The sequence below is a fragment of the Coccinella septempunctata genome, chromosome 9 (assembly GCF_907165205.1).
Source record: "Coccinella septempunctata chromosome 9, icCocSept1.1, whole genome shotgun sequence".
NCBI lineage: Eukaryota > Metazoa > Arthropoda > Insecta > Coleoptera > Coccinellidae > Coccinella > Coccinella septempunctata.
Window position 1 is genome coordinate 9,654,348 of NC_058197.1, and position 20,595 is coordinate 9,674,942.

The following is a 20,595-nucleotide window of genomic DNA, read 5'->3' on the forward strand; positions in this document are numbered from 1 at the left end:
GTGCTAACAGAACACAAGACTAAATTGTGCTTAAAGGTATCTTGAAAGATACCATTATGGTTTTGAGGAAATTAAAAATATTGCGAAAAAAGCATCAAGGTCAACACCCGCTGGACCTAAACATTTTATTGGGCTTAGGAAAACAATAAAAGGTCCAACAATAGGAAATGAACAATAGAACAAACTTTTGGAGCACCTCCTCTGTACCTGAAGTGAAAAAAACTCTTGGCTCTTGAGAGGAAACAACTGTCTAGTGACTAGAGCAATGACTGGCCATTTGTTCAATAAAAACTTAAATAGAATGGGACTGACTGGCTGTTCCCTGTGCTGCTGGTGCAGGAGCACTGATGAAACGGTTGAACATATTCTGTTCATCTGCAGCAACCTTGAAGTGTAAAGGATGACACACCTAGGAAACAACACCCCCAATTCATATGGTGAGAGGGACTCCTCTCTGTCGACCTGTGACGTTTTTGTCAGCGTGTCTCAGGGTTTGAGTCTCTCCAACTACAAGCGGACGAACAATGGGTCACTAGACCTCAGTTCAGCCCAGTGAGGCAGTACACGTAGAAGAAGAAGACAGGCAGAAAGCTTCATGGTGCGCTGGCCAACTTGCACCACGAGCTGAGCTTCGGTTAACAGCTAAACACATGGTGTCCAGAACTAGCTGGGGCTGGACATATTCTGTTCAGGTGAAGTAAGCCTACAGAGTTAAGGACAACGCACCTAAGAACCTCAACACCCACTTTTCTTATGATGAAAGGGACTCCTCTTTGTCGACTTATGTGGCATTTTTGTCTGCTTGTCTTAGGGCGTGAGTCTCTCCAACTGCATGCGAATGAACAATAAGTCACCTGGCCTTGGTTGAGCCCGGTGTAGGTACCGAACATAGAAAAAAGAACATCAAGAATTCCGATTCGTTTTTGGAGTTTATATAATTTTTTTTGATAATATACTTTTTCATTGATGCTCGTCACAAAAATGACTCACTATGACTGCCTCGTTTGGTATTTCTATGATGATAGCTGCAAAATAGCGGGCTATTCAAAACGAAACCTCTTAATTGGAAAACTCGTTAGTTAGCGATGTATCTCATAATTGAAAAAGTCTTTAATAAAATTGTTGATTTTTTCAGGGCACTAACGTTGAAATTTAAAACGACGCATGCTCCACCAGGTGATACTCTGGTGCATAGAGGAGACGTTTTATCTTCTTTATATTTTATATCGAGAGGTTCCATAGAGATATTAAGGGATGATACTGTTATGGCCATCTTAGGTAAGCATTGGAATTTTGGAGTCGAATAGAAACTCTGGAATTTCATCAACTTTATGTTAATCTTGTAAAATTACAGCCGCTCTTCGAAGAAAGAGCACAGAATTAATGTTAAAGAGAAAAGTAACAAATACTCAACTCATGCAAAATCGGAATAAACAAAAATTATAAATAATATTTGAAAAGAATACAAATTCCAAATTTTCCTCAATATACGTCGAAAACTTTCCAACATGTTTCAAGCTACAATTATTTCGAATAGCTATTTTTCATGTTTCTTATTGATTATTTTTTTTACAGGAAAATACGATATATTCGGAGAAAATCCTTGTCTTCATGCGACTTTGGGAAAGTCCAGTTGCAACGTTAGAGCTTTGACTTACTGTGATCTGCATAAAATAAACAGGGACGATCTGTTGGATGTACTGGAGTTGTATCCGGAGTTTTATAATCAATTTTTGAATAATCTAGAGATCACTTTCGATTTACGAGACGTAAGTAGGAAGAGTTTGAAACCTTTGTTGAAGAATAACTTGGTCTCTATCCACTTGGCCACCTTTGAACCCAGACACGTATCCCATGTATTTTTAACCATTCCCTGCATTCTAACGATTTTACAGGTGGATCAAGCTGGTGTCATCCCGAGAAGGATGTTTTACTCGAAAACGCAATCCCACGACAAAGAAAGCAGGTATTTCAGAGGCGTAGGATCGAATGGGGTTTCAGGAAGGCATTCCCTGACCGGCAGGCAGGATTCCCAATACAGTGACGAATCTGAATCAGGTATTGATACTGATAAAATCAGACTGAATCGATTTTACGCCTTTATTTGAACGCATTGTAGGCCATGGAATTCTTGAATTCACGACTGAAAAGGCTGGGCAGGATGTCACCCCCATGAACTTGGACTATGGAGAGGAGAAAAGGCGTAGCTCCACATTGAATTCGATAACAGGTAATTTTTATCATTTTCGAATCGATATTTTTAGTGTAATTTTTTTGCAATTTTGATGAGGCGTTGACGAGTTTAGCTTGGATGGATATACTGAATGCTGTTTTTCCCTACTGCACATTTCATTACTAAAAACGTCCATTTTCATTGATAGAATCGTTGAACATAATATATAATAGATAATCATTCAAATCATGAAACTTGCACACACAAATATTGGAATAGTTTTTCCTTTATGGAGTTTGTTGCCAAAGTAATGTCGAAGATCTCAACTAAACAAACCATAATTTAAGGTTTTCCTATCTTATTTTGATACGCCAGCGAGGCTGAATGAATTCCAACATATTTATCTCTGGAATTGCCACTACTCGTTTTGAAATTAATTTATGAATTTTTTCTTCTGTTTGATTTTCGGATTTTTCATTACACTTCGAAATAAGGAAAGTCGACCACGTTGAGGTGCATTATACCTCCACTTTGCGGTAGCAAACTAGACTGGTCACCAAGCTCTTAAATGATTTTTCAAAACGTCCTCAACAGCCTAATCCGCATATGAAATTGTGAAGAAATTTGTCATTTTGAAATGTATCTGGCACTCCGGTATATTTGAGGATTATCAACAAGAGAACAAAAATTTCTTACAAATTTTTTTACGAAAACATATTCGCCATCTAGATATGAGCGCATACGAAAAAGTGCAAGCCTCGTAGCACCCAAATTATGATAGAACCAAACTGACAGTTCATAGTAGCTACAGCAATTTTGTTGTAGCATATCTATCCTTTTGTTTCTGATGAATCATACTTTTGAGAAATCATTGAAGAAACTTTTGGCCGCCGGCACTTGATAGTCCGAAGAAAATCAGTCCTACACTTTAAATACACCCAAAGTACCTATATACAAAATTGTGCTATACTGCTACAAGTATATCAGAAGAGGCTATTTTGTTATTGGCTCTGCACACATCGTAATAGGAAATACTCCTTCTGACGAAAATGATGTATTTTTTATGAAATATCTTTGAAACGTCGCATTTTGAACCGTTTCAACCGTTTCCCAAAAAAAAATATTTCAAGTACTTAAACATGAAAAATAAAAATGGGTATTTAAAATTTAAAGCGTTGCGTTTCTATTGCACAAGTTGGCAACATGGACTGAAATATGCGTTGATAATAAGGGAAAACAAATACACTATCTTGATGAGATAGACAAAGATGGCTATCTATGAAGTCTGCGACGAACGAGGAAGGTCGTAAAATTTTATGGGATTTTTATGGCCGGTTGCTGGCCAGTGAGTACGCGATTTATGATGGCTGCAAATCAACAACTGTTATTTTATAAACAAATCATTTTTCTATTTATTCTCTAGTAGGGATGTTGCCGAATCGTGAACTAAAAACGAAACGATTTGAATTTTAAAACCTCATGTTTGAAGCATGATTTTGAAGATTTGGTGCATTTGAAAAATTCATGAATGAAACTCATAATTATTCAGTTTAAACTTGCATATGTTGTGACAACCCAAATCGAGGAGCATTCCCCATTCATGCGTACTTTCTAGGTTCTATAAGAGCTTAGTTCGTTTTGATTTCAATTTTAATTTGAAGACTTCATGGCGAACTTAAACTTCGAAAAATCATACATACTTTAAACCCCGCTGTAGATCGAAGAAAAATCAGGATTGAATTATTTCTCAATTCATGATTACTTTGAATATATTCATCAATGAAAATGGGTTATCAACACTACATATAGACACACAGTCACATTCTTTTGCAGTAACATGCCAGTCCCAGTACATTTTACCAGTATCAAATCATTTAAATCTATCGAAATTATAACGAATAATATATTTCTTCAATATTCATTTCCTAGTAAACTAATTCGAATTGAATTATAATTGATTATTCTACGGGATAAGCATTTGCAATTGAACTAGTCTTCTAAAAAAATATTATTTCATTTGTCGAAAGTTGAATCACTGTAAACAACTCGATTTAAAATATCTGCATGCGCATAAAATGAAAAAGTGTCCTTTGAAGCCCAAGAAATGCAAATTGAAAACTTGCATAAAAAAATAACCTGCATTTTATGAATGTCTTTAGGCATGCTAAATCACCTTAAGCGAAGTATACCAGATTTGAGAATTCACAAAACCCAACATCAACCACTGATTGGTAAGTAGAAATAAGATTTATTTGAAAATTCACACCATTTACGCAAAATTTTTGAAAGCACTAAAATCTTGTACATACAAATAGAAGTAGTTTGTTTATTGGACTACGCACTTTAGAACACTGAAAAAGTCTCTCTGGTTTTGAATAATGAGTTAGGGCACTTTGCCCGCTTGAGGAAAAATAATCTGAGTATGTATACTTCACCTTATTCGAAAATTTTAAATTTGTGTAGTGAATAGATTATTTCTTTAGGTTTTTTTATTAGAATTACCTGGCATTAAGCATGTTGCATCACTATTTGAACGATAAATAGATATTATCATTAGGTTGCATGTATGTGTTACGTAGATCTTAGTACACGTTGCGTTTAGTGTGAAATCTGGGCGTCTTATGAAGTTGCAAAAGTATTCTTCGCTAAAAGATAACAAATGAATCATCTCATGCTTCATTAACCAATTGAACTAATTGATCGAGTCAATTTTAAAAATATTGAATGCAAAGATTATAGCGTAGAAAGATCATCATATCTCTAGTACTAAAAACCGACTTCATTTTGGTCAGTGAAAACACACTTGACTATGAGATGGCGCTGAAAACGTACTGTAAATTCAGAAAAAATTGCTGTATTGACAGTATAGACCCTATTGACAGAATAGAATTCGTTAATTGAACTGACAAACCACCAGAATGAAAACATAGTTACTATAACATGAGAATGCGAGCACATATAGTTCTTCTGTTACCACAAAATTCAACAATTAACGAGGAATTAGAGTTCGATGCTTCCTCGATATTTGTTCTGGTTTTCAGAGAATTGCATTGATGAACCATGTGATTAACTGAAAGAGAATTCAAATTGAAACTGTTAACGATGTTTGAACATCGTTTTAGAGTCAACATGAGTGATACAAACATTAATTGAAACAAAATTAATTACACCAGTTCATGGAATCATTTAGATTTTCCAATCGCAAACACCACATGAAGGACTTGAAGTTCGGTAATATCTGCTTCTCGAAACCTCGGTTATTCTATCGAATTCTGTTTATTTCCAATAATTTTCAGCGATAACGTATCAACTTTGAGTTCACGAATCTCGAATGTTTAACACGATATGAATTGAATCCACATTTAGTGGCATGGAGATTGTAGCAAGCAAGAAATGTAGGAACGTGCTGACTGACGAAACTTCAACTATTTAATAGAAGGGATTATGAATGATGAAATATTACACTTTCTTAAGATTACAGCTACTGTTTTAACACAGTAGTTTGTAGTGAAGTCAAAGTACCCAAGTACACTGTTGATAAAGATCGTGAATTACGTGGGTATATTTGAAAATCACCTGTAAATTGATTATACAGCCGCAATTCTTTCTGTTGAGAAACTGCCTTTGGTTGAATTATTCAAGCTGACCAATTCCGAAAAATCTGAAGCGAGACTGTTACTGCTGATGTGTTATCCTCCCTGAGAACAACTGATAACAAGAAAATGAAACCTCAATAATATTTTTACAGCCCAAACGACGCCTCCCTCCACCCACAGGGTACGTACAATACGCCGCCAGTCTTCAATAGGCGCCTACCAAGAGCAGGCGCCACCCACCAATCAACAGCCGCCAGTTCAAAATTCCGTTCCAGTATCCAGTAGCACCAGTTACTACACCAACAGTCCATCCCCTCCGAACGACGTCACCAAAAGCCATCTGACGCCCGGCCATCAGCACCATCTGGCTGACCAGCAGCAGCATCTGGAGGGCGGTGGTCTTCCCCAAGGCTCCGTTCTGGGACAACCGTATCAACATTCCAGCTTAGAAGCGCAATACGATAACCTTTTAGTTAGTAGGTCGCAATTCGAAAACGTAGTTAGTAAGATCGACAATTTGGCGATAAGGGTTTCCAGTTTGGAGAGGACTTTGGCGGCAGACGTCAAAAGTATTCTTATGATATTGCAGCAGCAGGGGAGAACGCACAACGTGTCTGCTTTGGAGGGTCGAACGAATGGTGGTGCTAGGCAAGATGTAAGTATGCAAAAATGTAGCGGTTAAGGTTTTGCCTTCCATCAAATCATATAATTAAGTGGCATTTAAAGAAAACATGAAAGAATTATTCTTATGATTCATCTTTTCAACAATTTATTTTTTCAGATTCCAGAATATGAAAATGTACATTTAGATACTAGTAGAAATAAATATACGTTCCAGAGATCCGTCAGTGAACCCAAACCTATCAGCAGAAGTCAACAGTCTTCACAAATTTTGCACAGGTAGGTAATATCGGGAAAAATCAATTTAATTGGTTGCGATATCTTTAGTGAAGTCATTAGGTGTGAATTTCACGAAAATTTTGAGGAGTACGCGTTCAAAAGTCCATCTGCTGAACATCTATCTGAAATATTCCCTATAAGCTTGCAAGTAGTCATTATCAGTTCATAATACTAAAAAAATAAGGATCATAGAATTGATAAAAAAGAAGGTTGTGAAACATTCTAGATGAGCTTGCAAGTAGTCATCATTAGTACCTAAAACTGAAAGAATAAGGATCATATAGAATTGGTAAAAAAAGAGGTGGTAAATCGCTCTAGGTGAGCCCGCAGGGCTCTTAGGGAACGGGGACACAGCCCGAATTATCGATTCCATGAAACGCCTTTTTCTTAGATGCTCCATACGTCGATATCGAAGCCTGTTTAGTCGCCTAAAATAATGTAAGAAAAAGTACAATTTCCGAAGCACGAGGGCCGCAAGCCCGAGCCACGACCGAGGCGGACCACGAGGGCCGCACATCCAAGCCAAAGCTGAGCCACGGCCGAGACGTATTTGCCCTAAAAAGCAAATCTACTGGCTTGCTAGTAGTCGGTAAAGGAATACACCCTAGCACCACCTGACAGGAAACGAGATTCAACTCAATTCATTTTATTAACTCTCAGAGTGAAGGTGGCAGCATGCATCCATTTGCTCAAACTTTCAAATTGCAAGAGCCGAATATCACGATAAGGGAGAGCAGGGAGAGCCATCAAAATTCCTTTTATTTTCGTCGAGGTGAGAGTTGTGTTGGTTTGACGAGGTCAAATGAAACCAAATGGTCAGCATCTGCAATTTCTCGATGAAGTGGTATTTCTGTTAATACTTTGAGTGATGGTGATTTTCTAGTTTGATCAGCGGGTGTTATGTGTTAACTAAATTAATTTCCTTTATTATTCACCTGCCTCATGCAGTCTTCAAAAGATTTTGCTCCATTTGTCCGGTACATTTCTATTCGACTCATATACCATTTATATTCAATCTTGGGTTACAGAATAGAACGGATTATCTATAATACATCATAGATTAACTAAATAATTCTCTGTTCAATTAATCTATGATCTACATACAAACAGTTCAGCCAGAACATTTTTCTATCAAAGTCGAAAAAAAAACAAAATAAGGTTAATCCTATCATAAATATGAAAAGTACCTATCAGAATTTTTCGCCATTACGATTGATGACTTTTGTCTCATAAAATTGACCCAAGCATTTATTCAATGAGATGACGGTTTTTAGATTCGCGTCCTTCAACAAAGCCTTCGATTTCGAGACAACCAGCGAGATGACACTGACAGAGGCACCCGTGTTCAAGGAGAAGGACTTCAGGGATGAGCCCACAGCCCCCATAGCCAAACTAGAATCCTTAGACGAATTAGATTTGGTGAGCATACACGAATAAACTTATAGAATCTATAAGCATAAGTTGATACTCCAAATATTATCCTAAGAACAGTTCTTGAACACCAGCATTTATTCAAATCTCTAACAGCGGGTTTCATAAAACTTTGATTGCCCGATCAACGATTTGACAGTCACTGGAATTCAGAAACGAAATCGAAAAAACTTTATTTCAATCGAGAATCGTTGCATGGACGTATGTAGATGATCATTTCATGCGAGAATGATATTGCGATATGACTGAATTATTCATTTGAAACAAAATAACGTTTATCCGTCAATCAAGCGTTGATTCCGCGATCAAGCTTCATGAAATCGAAGGTCAAAGAGAGAAATAAGTCTAATAAGTAGAGATGAAGTAGAGATTTCAACTTTTTTAGATATCGAAACACAAAAATTGAACGTACATAAAATGAAATAGTCATTTATGGCCATATGCACCGTTTCATTAAACGAGATTAATTCCTTAAACATCCTTTTTTCCTATAGAGATTCTATGCTTAAACGTCGTTAATGCGAATAATGATTGAGATATTTTCATTGCGCTAGCACTTTAATGTTCGCTATTATTAAGAGTTGAATTAATAATCGAGTTGATCCGGATCTTGATCCAAAAATTTGTTTACTAATACCTGCTAGACAAATTTCATATCGGAATGGTGATATTTATGCGGCCGATTGAACAATTTGAGAAATTTATTGACGGCATATTGGAATTGTGACATTTTTAATAAATCACATTAATATCATTCTTGCAGAATATTGCAGCTTATTTCATTTAACCTTAAAGTTACTTTTATAGAAATTGAACTACAGTTAACCAACTCACCGTCATTTTTTTTCAGGAATCTCCACAGTCCAGCCCGAAGAAACCGATAATTTAGTAACCAAATTCTAAGTTGTGGTCAAAGAATTTTTTTACGGTACAAGGAGCGCCTTACAGAGTTACATTTAAGCTTTTTATAACTAAATGAAATGTTGAATCATTTGATGGATCGAGATGACTCAAACGGACGTTGGGAATCGTCGGAAGAGAATTGAGAAGCCACATAAAAACCACACGAACTTGCAAAACATTCAGTAACACAAAACGTCAAAGAAGATTCCGAGTAAAATGGATATATGTGAAGGTACAAAGTCTATTTTGAAAGATGGAAAAAATACAAGATATTTTGTGTTATCCCAAAAAAAAGATACTTCGTCAATAAGCACTTAACGCAACAAAAAAGCAACAATTCCTCAATTCATGGAGGCGAGAAGGAGCAGAATCGATACTTAAAAGTGACATAATTAAAATTTGATACCTTTTTATTACTTATATTGTTAGATTTGTTGAAATGCTTGATTTTTGGCATCAACCAAAGCTTTTTGAAGAATTCACTCACAAAGAAATATGTTTATACACTCTATTACGATATTTTTATTAAAAATAATGTAATGTAAACAATGATATTGAAAAATACTCAATAGACATACAGCCAAAGAAAAGGCGAAAAATGGCTCGAGTTGTTTTATTTTCTTACCTCTAATTTACCTTATGCAGGGCAGATTTATCGCTTGAAGTTTATGGAGTGTATGGATAATATGAAATTAGCTGTGAATTTTGTATACATAGGTTTTTTGAAGGTGGGGCAACCTTATCCTTCCAAAATATACTATCTCTTCTCCGTGAGAGATCTGAGCATCTGACCAAAACGGTATCTAGTAGGTTTGTCTACCAACTGTTGCAGTCCGGAATTAAGGAGGAATAAGTTGGCATAATGAAATGAGAGTGAAGATTCAGCTGGCAGCTGTAGTAAGGGCCATTTGAGGTCTGGGCAATTGAAGTGACCAGTAATCAAAATATTTTATTGAAGTAGAAGAGGTAGACATAAATTCAATACAATCAGCATCAGCTGCACACGGACATGGGCGATATATGCAGCCGAGCATGATCGAAAGTAGTGCTCTGGATATCTCGAGGAAGAGATTGTCAATACCTTTTCAGTCGTGGTGTATCTCGTTAATTTTTAAAATTTTCAGATACGCTACCTCGGACATATATTCAGACTCCATTATACCCCACAGAAAGGCTGTTATCATCTCTGTAGATGATAGTAAGTGTTACGATCCAAATTGAACTAGCCAATTTTCTATGTTGCTGTGACGAGATCAAACGAGACCGAAACCATGGTCAGCATCTGCTTTTCTTCGATGGAGCGTACTCCATGTGGGGGCCTGACGATGGCAAATTGGCTAGTTCAATTCGGATCGTAACACTTGTTGATATTCATATCAGCGGGTGGTATGCATCATTTGAATTGATTCTTATTATTTGAACCGGGGTCGTTGTGGGTCGATCAGCCTATCTAGGACTTTCATTAAATTGTTCTATTTGGCACTTATTTTTTATATTGACATATTAGTACTCTACTACTCGTTTAATAACCACTGGTATATATATATATATATATATATATCTATAGGAGATGATTCCCCAACATAAGGGTCCTGTAGCGTTCCTCGAACAACTGAAGAAACCTACCAGAGTAGCTGCTAGTCGGAGACAGAGATCGCTGTTATCTAGGGTGGTAGCGATAACGAAGTAGTCAAAAATCAAATTATGTACTAGTTTATTCACACCTTCGGAAACTGATAATAGGTACAACGGAAATATGTGTAGGTATGAAATATGAGCGAATCGATCAGCAAACATACATTCGGGAAATTGGGTCCGATCACGAGCACTTAATAAAGTTTATACCGGGTACAGTGCAAATCAAAGGTTGTTCAATAAAATGCGCCAACCAGAACTGACGAAATATAGATACTAAGGATGACCTCGCGAGGTGAAATGACTTGCTTTACGGTATCAGGATGTAATTAATTGTATTTCTCCAGAAATGAAAGAAACACAACCAGGGCGGATCTACTCGAGACTTTTACTCGCTACCCCAAGGGCTAACGCTCCATGACTGATAGCGAAGAAAAGGTCTGTTTTTAGCGCAACTACGGGATTTCACTGACGACGAGTGGTATCTCTTATTCTCTACCCCAAATGCTTACGAGCCATGACGGATAGAAAAGAAGAGATTTCGGATTCAACACTTATGATGCGGAACGCGAACAGGGGGGTTGACGGGACCTTCCTTTCAGTACCCTAAGGGCTTACGCACCATGACTGATAGCGAAGGGAAAAGTCAGACTCGCGAAACAGGGTAAAGTACGATAAAATATAACAGAAAGTGATACAGTACAGCAGTGTCAAAGAAGTAACCGGTGTAGGTCTAATTAAGAAACTGAACGGTAAAGACGGAAACCTACCTCTCTTATTTCAGGCACTCGCGGAAAACAAACGAAAACTAAAAATTAATTCCTAAGAGCACTAACTTCGTAATACAAAATTTATTCTGAATTCGCTGAACGGCTTGTCGGGCACACAATTAAAGTCGAATCGCAGAGAAAAGAGAGTACGGAGCGTAAAAGTGACTAAAGAGTCCAAGCAAAAGAGACTGAAGTAAAAGAGACTGTCGCGGGGGAAAATCTGCTTTTATAAAAATCTGAAGATTCCAGAATGCGACAAGAGTTAAAAACGTCGTCAGCTCCGGTTTATCGCATATCAACATCAGAAAAACGTCGAAATCTTCAACGGCATGCAAGAAAAACAACGTTAAACACAGATAAACGGTTTTTTACATGTACTCTGCCTATCGGAATGAATGTACTGAATATTTGAGAATTAAATATTTTCAAAGGCGGAAATGTAAAATGAAAGGAATGCACTAAAATGAACTCCAATTTTCCTCAGAAAACTGGAGATCATTACACCCCTCCCAGCTCGGAAGAAATTAACTTACGATGAAATAGTGAGTTTAATTTCACGACTCTATCTACCTCAAGAAATGATGACCTAACTTTCGCGCGCGCCACCTATGTACTCGTGACCGAACTTACAAGTGAAATAATCAAAAGCAAGATTTGGCTATCATGCATTAATTGACTACTGAAGGCATTTCTAACGACTAGGGTGATCCTCCACCAAAATCAGTAGGAGGTTTTTGACGCAGAGATGATATTCCTTCCAGTGTGCAATTGAAGGACAAGTTATGTACCTACCTATAATCATTTATTTTTTTCTTCATTCATCACCAAGTCTTCGAATAGGTTTTGATGAAAGCTTTATTATTCACTTTTATCCTCGTTTTCTGTTCTGTTTCTTTGTTCAGATATTATTTCGAAATGGAAAGAGGATAAAGAAATTTTTATATCAATGAAAAAGAAGCCCTTCAGTATTAAAAGCTCATTCTGTAAACAAATTTGTCATCACTAAACTACTCACGGGGAGGCAGGGTTTTTTTACTGAGGTTTTCCTTAAGCTCTTGTATCATACTCCTTTGCTAAAACTCATACATATGCTATATTGTTTGATAACCAAAAATGTATTGCTTACATTCAAAAGAATATATATATTGAATATGATATATTATATGTCAAAACCAGTTACAGATGAAGTACATATAACATATACATTCAATTTAATAATTCAATATTCAAAAACCAAAATAACCAATTTCGAAGCGCGTTATTAATCGAGACTTCGAAATCGAATCAATGCATCTAATAATTTGGCCAGGGACTGTTGTTGCTGCTCTAAGGGGAGGTATTTTCGTAGCTCTTTGTCCTCCCCTCATCTGTGCCCTAGGGTCATGACATTGGAAGTCGTTTACAATGAAAACCGAAATTAGAGTTTCTTGTTTGTGTTTAAATTTTTTGTCTGCTTTTGAATCTCCCAGCATTCCATCAATTTTTCTATTATAGTAATCGGGCTAAATACTTTGGGTTGGATACGTAACGCAGAGTCGTACGATCACGATTTTTAGTAAGGTTGGTGTTTTTAAAGTGAGTATTTTCTAATTAAAAAGAATTCTATGAGAGTCACTGATCAGCGCAAGCTAATTGAAATATGGGACAGAACAAGAACGCATACCATAATGTTTTCAAATAAATTAGCAGATATTGAATAAACGTTTTATGTTGAAATCCATGAATTTAACACATTTAAACAGTCGAGTAATTTGTCATATTTGCGGTAAATCTTTTTCAGCCTCGTGTTTCGCCTCGAATGTGACTCGGACTTGCGGCCCTCTTGGTTCGCCTCGGACGTGGCTCGAGCCTGCTGAAGCCCTCTTGATGATTCGCCTCAGACATAGCTCGAGCCTACGGCCCTCGTGGTTCGCCTCGTACGTGGCTAGGACCGGCAGCCCTAGCGAAAAAAATAATTCTTTTTTCATCGCAACGCAAAAACCGGTTCTCGTAGCTCTCTCTGAGACCGAGAAATCACCTTCCTCCACCGGTTGGGAGTATTACCCCCTCCACCTCAAAAATTTGAGTCCTACCTACACTATACATTGAGACTGACGCCTAGATCCTAGGTTCTCAGATCAGAATGGTGAAATTTTTTCTGATCATCGATCGTCACATAGGTGACACTTATGCTTCGTCCCACAGATGACACTTTGATTGAACTGATGTTCCATGGTTTTCCTTTCCAAAAAGTTTCTCTTCTTTCGCCTAAACTGCAAAAATATCCGAAATTGAACTTCTCCGGAAATTATTTTAGGGGACTTCCCGGGGTTGGATCTCGACGTGTAGGGCAGCTGCATGAAGGGTGTTTCATGGATTCGGGACCTCGGGCTTTGCACTCGTTTCCCCGGAGCCCTGTCGACTCATCTAGAGCGTTTTACCACCTCCTCTTTTTACCAATTCTATGATCCTTTTTCTTTTACTAGTAAGCCCGTAGATCTACCTTTATTGGTAAATTTATTTTTTCCGACTGATACGCATTGGCCATGGCGCTCGTGTCCCGCCTTAGATGTTTCTCGGGCCTTCGGCCCTCATGGTAAGCCTCGGAAGTGGATCGGTCATGCGGCCCACGTGGCTCGCCTCAGGTGTGGATCGGGACTTCGGCCCTCGTGTCTCGCCTCGGACGTGGCTCGAGCCTGCGGCCCTCGCGGTTCGCCTCGATGAAATCCGCCATCTTTCCGATGGTAAAAAAAGAACTAAATTAAACGGAGGATATCCCTTGTTCCCCTCTGCATTAAACGAAATCAAATAGTGAGAAATTTCTAAGACCACATTTTTCCAGGATAAAAAAAGTTTTCAAATCAAGCAGTATCATTTAATGTTCTTATTTTTTTATACATTCAACAATTCAAAAAGGGACAATCCTTCTCAACAAATATTATAGTCTCTGTATCATTTTTTTCTGAAATTTACACCCAATTGAATGTCATCAAATTCTCATTACATAAATATCGTTTTTAACATTTTAAACAAATATCCTATAAGAAGTTGTACTTCTGAGTTTAAACTATTATTGACTGTTCAATTGAAACTTCGAACATATCAAAAAAGGAGATCTAGTAGAAAGATCACCTCTAGCTAGCACAAAGTAGGCCTCAGAAACATTAAAAAAAACATCAAATACACAAGCTTTCGAAGTCTCAAAACTGCCAAAATATACATATACATACCCTGCTTTTTCAAAATCCAAACAATAATTAAGAACTGATCAAATAAAAAAAATAGATTAAATAAAAAACAAAAATCACAGCTGAGATAAAAGAAGTAACATAAATACGTGCAAGTTTTCCTAATAATCTGCAAAGATCGAGTGATATGGTTTGAAAGACTTATACCTAAATTCATACGTTTGTAAAAAAAGTGATACTGAAATCTCTGCAAGTATTCAAAAAAGAACACATTGCAAAAATGAGGAATTTCAACCGTTTTCGAGTTAATTTGATCCAAACTTTTGGACGAGACCAGGTTTTTAATATGAAACTCCCATTAAACACATAAAGACACATCTAGTTATACAACTACAGGAGTTTTCCATCAAACAATACCTGAACGAATAAATTAAACGTTTCTATTGAGTGGGATCCTTTACGGAGACTTGGTCCCTGGATTTAAAAAAAAGGGTGGGACAGTTGAAATTTCTTATACCTCAGTCTATTCCAAATAAAGTAGACAGTTGGAGGAGTATATGCTTCCGAGGGTGAAAAGCATAGGCAGCTCCATGCATATAGTTTCAGTGTCGACATAGACAATCCCCGAATCGTCTATGCATTTTCGACACTTCTGCAATTTTCCTTTAGGTCCGTTATTGTTGTTATTCAACAGTCGAATATCGTACGGCAGGAGAAACTGGGGCTTTTTGGCGTAATCGATCTCCAACGAGTTCAACAGTTCAGGACGTCATAAGTCAGGAAATCTGAAATAACATTCGGAAAATCAGTTTCACAACTACGCACGCGCATCGATTCGTCACAGACCTGGCAGGATCTTCGACGTAAGTCGTAGGAATGGTAAACATAGTATTGGAAATGTCATTTTTGAATTCGAAATGCTGGAAGGTTATCTTTGCGGTGACGGTAGGTAGGATGGGTATCTCGACTTTGACAGGAAAACCCGTCGGTAGTTTCAACGTTATGAAGTCTCTGAGTTTCGAAAAATGTTTGAACGGCGCTATGACTTCCAGAACATTCAATAACATATCGACAGAGAGGGGAAAATCTGAACTCTGAAAAAAAATTTTGTTTGAGAAAATTGCATGATCACTATTAAAATGCTTATTTACCATCGCTATAGTTGCTTTGAAGGACTTTGTAGATTCTTTGTAAACAAGATCTCTTCCCAGTCTGGGATAATTATTTATTTCGGCACTGATATATTGTTCCCAAGTGATATTTTTATCTGGAGGTGGAATTAAACTGGTTCTTCTTAAAGGCTGCAACGAAAGAAACTGATAATAAGAATATGTGATTTGATAGTGGAAACTTCAACTCACAATTCCGTTTTGGTCGAAATTCTGAAGATTGTTTCCTTTGGTAAAACTTTCTAAAATGGCTTTGTTCTTTTGGAGATCATCAGCAGAGAGGTGTTCCCTTCTCTTTCTACTTTCTAACATTAAACCGTGAACTGTATATAGTTCACTATCATACTGGCCAGCCACTAGTTCCTGGAAAATATCATCACTCAGTATATGAAGCTGGGTATTAATCTATTGATTGATTTGAAACCTCAACCGCTCGTAATAAAAGGAGGGGGTAAAACGCGGCATAAAACAGGCATATTTGAAAAGCACGAGATACAACCGCGCACAAGATCAAATTATATGGTTAACTTCACGATAAGTCTTCGCAGTATCGCGAATCAATAGTTCATTACGGCAAACCACCGGTAGAATAGTTCCTGGTCAAACAATCCGGGATATGTTGCATAGCTTCATTTGGTTTGCATTTTCACAGACCCGCTTACCTGACCCACCGCAGACATCACAACAGCCGGCCAATGCTTCGACAGATATTTGGCAAAACATTCATCAAACTTTCATAGAAAAATGCCGAATGGAGTAGGAGCACGCCATTATTATAAGACGTAAGGGGGGAAAGATCACCAAAATCTGGGGTGTTTCAAGAACACTTAATGATAAGTAAGAGTGAAGAATGTTAAAATAGTTTCCACTATCGTCGAAGATGGCAGCAATTTACGAACGTTTTTTTTTCAATTTCAGCAAGTTTCGAATAGGGAATATTTCTTCTGACGAAAATGATGTATTTTTTATGAAATACCTTTGAAACGTCACATTTTGAAATAAACATTAAAAGCGTTTCGTTTCTATTGCACAAGTTAGTAACATCGACTGAAATATGCGTTGATAATAAAGGACAACAAATACACTATCTTGATGAGATAGACAAAGATGGCTGCCTATGAAGTCTGCGACGAACAAGGTAGGTCGAAAAATTTTATGGGATTTTTATGGCCGGTTGCTGTTGAGGCTCGCCTTATGATGACCGTAAATCAACAGCAGTTATTTTATAAAGAAGCCATTGTTCTTTTTATTTTCTAGTAGGCGCTGTTGTCAAATCGTAAACTAGAAACGAAGCGATTTGAATCTTAAAACCTCATATTTGAAGAATGATTTTGAATAGTTTCCGCGGTGTATTTCAAAAATTCATGAATGAAACTCATAATTATTCAGTTCAAACTTGCATATGCTGTGATAACCCAAATTGAGGAGAATTCCCCATTGTAGACAATGGTGGGAAACTTTTTTATGTGGAAATTCATTGAAAAATTCCACCTGAAAAGTGAATAACATCAATGAACATTCGTTCTTCAATGAAGAAATCTTCCTATGTTTTTTTTTCGATTGAAGACAAAAAATATCTGGCTATCCGAGATAACGAACTTATTGAATTGAACTTCAATGAAAACCCCATATAAATTAGTGGTTTCTGAACACGCCTTGAGTATGAAATTATGTTGGCTTACCAAAGTTGTGATTGAGAATGTATTTGCGAATACTTTGGTTAAATTTTCACTACCTTTGGATGTTATGCTGAAGAATCTTTACATATTTTGCACAACAACGATTTACCAAATTATATCAGAAGAAATTGAATATATTCGAAACTTTTTCACAGAAAAACCAAATTACACCATTATAAATGTTCATACAAGGCTCATCCTAATGAAAAAAATCCTTGAAATAAGTGGATAATGAAGTTTTCGAAATTTTTTTTCCAACCTGAAAATATTTTAGAAGGAAGGACACTAAGGACTTATTAAGGAATCCTAATTTTCACATTCCAATAGGGAATACTCGTTGTGACGAAAATGATGTATTTTTTATGAAATATCTCTGAAACGTCATATTTTGAAATAACCATTTCAACCGTTTCCCAAAAAAAATTATTTTAAGCACTTAAAAATGAAAAATGAAAAATAAAAATGGGTATTTAAAGTTTAAAGCGTTTTGTGAGAATTGCACAAGCTGGCAACATCGAATGAAATATGCCTTGATAATAAAGGACAACAAATGCATTATCTTGATGAGACAGACAAAGATGGCTGTCTATGAAGTCTGCGACGAACGAGGAAGGTCGTAAAATTTTATGGGATTTTTATGGCCGGTTGCAGTTGAAGCTCGCCAGTAAGTACGCGCCTGTAGATCAACAGCTGTTATTTTATAAACAAGCTGATCGGACATTGTTCTTTTCATTGTCTTGTAGACGCTGTTGCCAAATCGTAAACTCGGAACCAAGCCATTTAAATTTTAAAACCCCATATTTGAAGGATGATTTTGAATAGTTTCCGCGGTGAATTTGAAAAAATCATGAATGAAACTCATAATTATTCAGTTTAAACTTGCATATGCAGTGATAACCCAAATTGAGGAGAATTCCCTATTCAGTTGTCTTCTTGTGAAACAGCTAATAGGCCTCATTATTTGAAGCACCTTTCATGTGTATACCAAAATATAATCCCAGGATCTTACCTTTCTATCTTCTCTAAATATCCAACCACTTTGAGCCCTTGCGAATGAAATACTTTTTGTCGAGATTTGAGCAGCTAAAATATCGGTGGACATGAGCAAATCGACTTCGTCCTCTATTTCCATCTCATTCTCCTACAAAAAGAAAGCGTAAAACTTCCATACTAGCATTTCATCCAATGCCCACCTCATATTTAACCTTCTGGTAAACCTTCAGTACATTATCTAGGACAGTGAGGCTTTCATTGGACGGTGCCAATCCATTGAAGATGAATGAGATATCTCCCCTTTCCCAACGCATATCAGAAAACTCAACTAGCGTCGTATCGAGCCTTATGTTGGCACCACTTTTATAAATTTTACAAATATCTGACGGCAGTATTCTAGAAACAAGGGGCACTGAAAAATTGATCTCAAGTTAATAATATAAAATTCTCTTCTCTTCTCATTATTATACGTTACAAGTTTAGATATGAATCAAAAGTATAGTCTATTGAAATGAGGGCTGGAGTTTATAGAAAGTGATCAACTTTATTCATGACGTTTTTATTGATGCAATTTTTCATAAGATATCGATTGATACCCATTCCCACTACGGCATGCTTATAGTTTAGCAGGTATTAAGTTTTGAAAATTGAATTTTCGTTATACACTCACCAATTTTTAAATTACACAAATTTAACTTATCTCTATATACTGATCTTATGAGCTTCAAGAGGGAGAAGTTAGAGAGGATATCAGCTGATTTAAAGGGTTGGGAAATGGCTATTTCTTGTGAAAAATTGTATATATAAGAAAATCACGAACAAATTCAATTACTGTCCATAATTTTCTACCAAATAGATTGATCCTTATACTTTCTGTTCTCTGTAACTACCTTTCAAACATTGAAAAGCTGAAATATAAACAATATTCACCCCAACTCTGAAAATCCCACTTTAGTTCCATATAAAAATCGTTAATCCTATTCAAAGCTTCGACTAAATTGGGACGTCTCTCTTCCATCTGTTCTCTGGATTGTTGCCTGAACTTTCTCACCAGGGAAGAAACTAAAAATACATATATAACTTGTAAGTACCTCCAGAAGGTTAAGTCATATACAATTTACTTGTAGGCCGATTTCCATAGCTCACTGCTTCGGCTAATACTGTCCAACCTAGACCATTTTTCACCTTAACTGGAGCATCATGTTTCAGGAGTAATTGGACACATTCTGGAATTTAATCTAGCAATAAAAAATTTATTGCACTTACGCTCATTCAAGCTTACCAACTCTCCCAAGCATAACAGCCAGATGCAATGGTGTATTGCCTGAAAGGAATACAAAATAACTTAATAATATGATGGAGTCAATAAGAGGAAAGTTTATTTTTAAATCGCCTAATCTGAAACTTTCTTATCACAAATTCAAGTTTTGCAAATACATGTAACCACATGTCAAAATCGTCATGGTAGTAACAAGATCTTCTCCAAAATAGTACATACCATGCCTGTCTTTAGCTGCTATTTCTACAGTTCTTAAGAGCCTCGAAACTTCTTTGAGATCATTTTCAAAAACTGCCTTATGCAGGGGATATTCCTCTATATCCGCCATATTCATAAATCGATTTCAATTTTTATCAAACACCCACATAATCTTCCCCCGGTAAGCAAGCAAGAACAAAAGGGCTGCGTTTTTTTATGAACCATTCGAAACAAAATCCATATCACGAACACGCACACGGGAAAACTCAAGAAAACCAATTCAAATATCCGATCTCCTTAATCACCTCCTTCCTTTCAATAACAGATCAGCAATCGCGGTGGTAGTTCAAAAAAATTTCCACAGATAATAAATTTCTGACAAAAGGTAGGGGTAGAAATGAAATGCTCACAGCTGACGGAAATGTTCATAGAGAAAGATCAAGATGGAAATGTAATCAGCGGCGTACAGGGGATCTGTACAGGTCTCTAATATTTAATCTTCAAGCTACCTGGTGGCAAAATCTACAAACGCAATAAGTAGGTTAGATACTTAGGTACAAGGATAAGGTACTTAGCAAAGATTATAGAGTTATAACTCTATAATCTTATGGAGTTGTAACTCTATAATCTTTGGTACTTAGGTACAAAAATTATAGATAAACCTAACTCTATCTTTGCTTAGGTAGATTGTTTTGTTTTGAG

The 20,595-nt window shown here is 36.7% G+C and overlaps 2 protein-coding genes across 13 annotated transcripts in view; one reads left to right on the forward strand and one right to left on the reverse strand.

Annotated features, from left to right (window-relative positions):
- The window catches only part of LOC123319862 (potassium voltage-gated channel subfamily H member 6), a 186,666-nt gene extending 177,060 nt beyond the window's left edge, over positions 1-9,606 (forward strand). For 9 of the 11 annotated variants that reach the window (XM_044906868.1, XM_044906871.1, XM_044906870.1 and 6 more), the window contains 9 exons: positions 1,136-1,278; positions 1,576-1,769; positions 1,896-2,058; positions 2,120-2,230; positions 4,333-4,404; positions 5,922-6,424; positions 6,551-6,669; positions 7,944-8,088; positions 8,951-9,606. In XM_044906868.1, the coding sequence (XP_044762803.1) occupies positions 1,136-1,278; positions 1,576-1,769; positions 1,896-2,058; positions 2,120-2,230; positions 4,333-4,404; positions 5,922-6,424; positions 6,551-6,669; positions 7,944-8,088; positions 8,951-8,989 (1,489 nt within the window). In that variant the 3' untranslated portion in view covers positions 8,990-9,606. The remainder of the gene's footprint in view (positions 1-1,135; positions 1,279-1,575; positions 1,770-1,895; positions 2,059-2,119; positions 2,231-4,332; positions 4,405-5,921; positions 6,425-6,550; positions 6,670-7,943; positions 8,089-8,950) is intronic. The other 2 variants (XM_044906874.1, XM_044906879.1) reach the window with 1 other exon arrangement.
- Positions 9,607-14,248: 4,642 nt separating this feature from the next.
- LOC123320466 (ankyrin repeat domain-containing protein 13C) lies at positions 14,249-20,304 on the reverse strand. 2 transcript variants are annotated; one of them, XM_044907799.1, is made up of 10 exons: positions 19,915-20,304; positions 19,699-19,740; positions 19,538-19,642; positions 19,347-19,478; positions 18,617-18,828; positions 18,433-18,564; positions 15,937-16,107; positions 15,727-15,876; positions 15,422-15,669; positions 14,249-15,360 (listed from the first exon to the last, which is right to left on the reverse strand). In XM_044907799.1, exons 1-10 carry the CDS (start codon positions 20,027-20,029, stop codon positions 15,345-15,347), a joined length of 1,323 nt encoding a protein of 440 aa, XP_044763734.1. In that variant the 5' UTR covers positions 20,030-20,304; the 3' UTR covers positions 14,249-15,344. The 2 variants fall into 2 exon arrangements, with proteins under 2 accessions (XP_044763734.1, XP_044763733.1); XM_044907798.1 differs by having other exon boundaries at positions 15,727-15,891.
- Between the last annotated feature and the right edge of the window lie 291 nt (positions 20,305-20,595).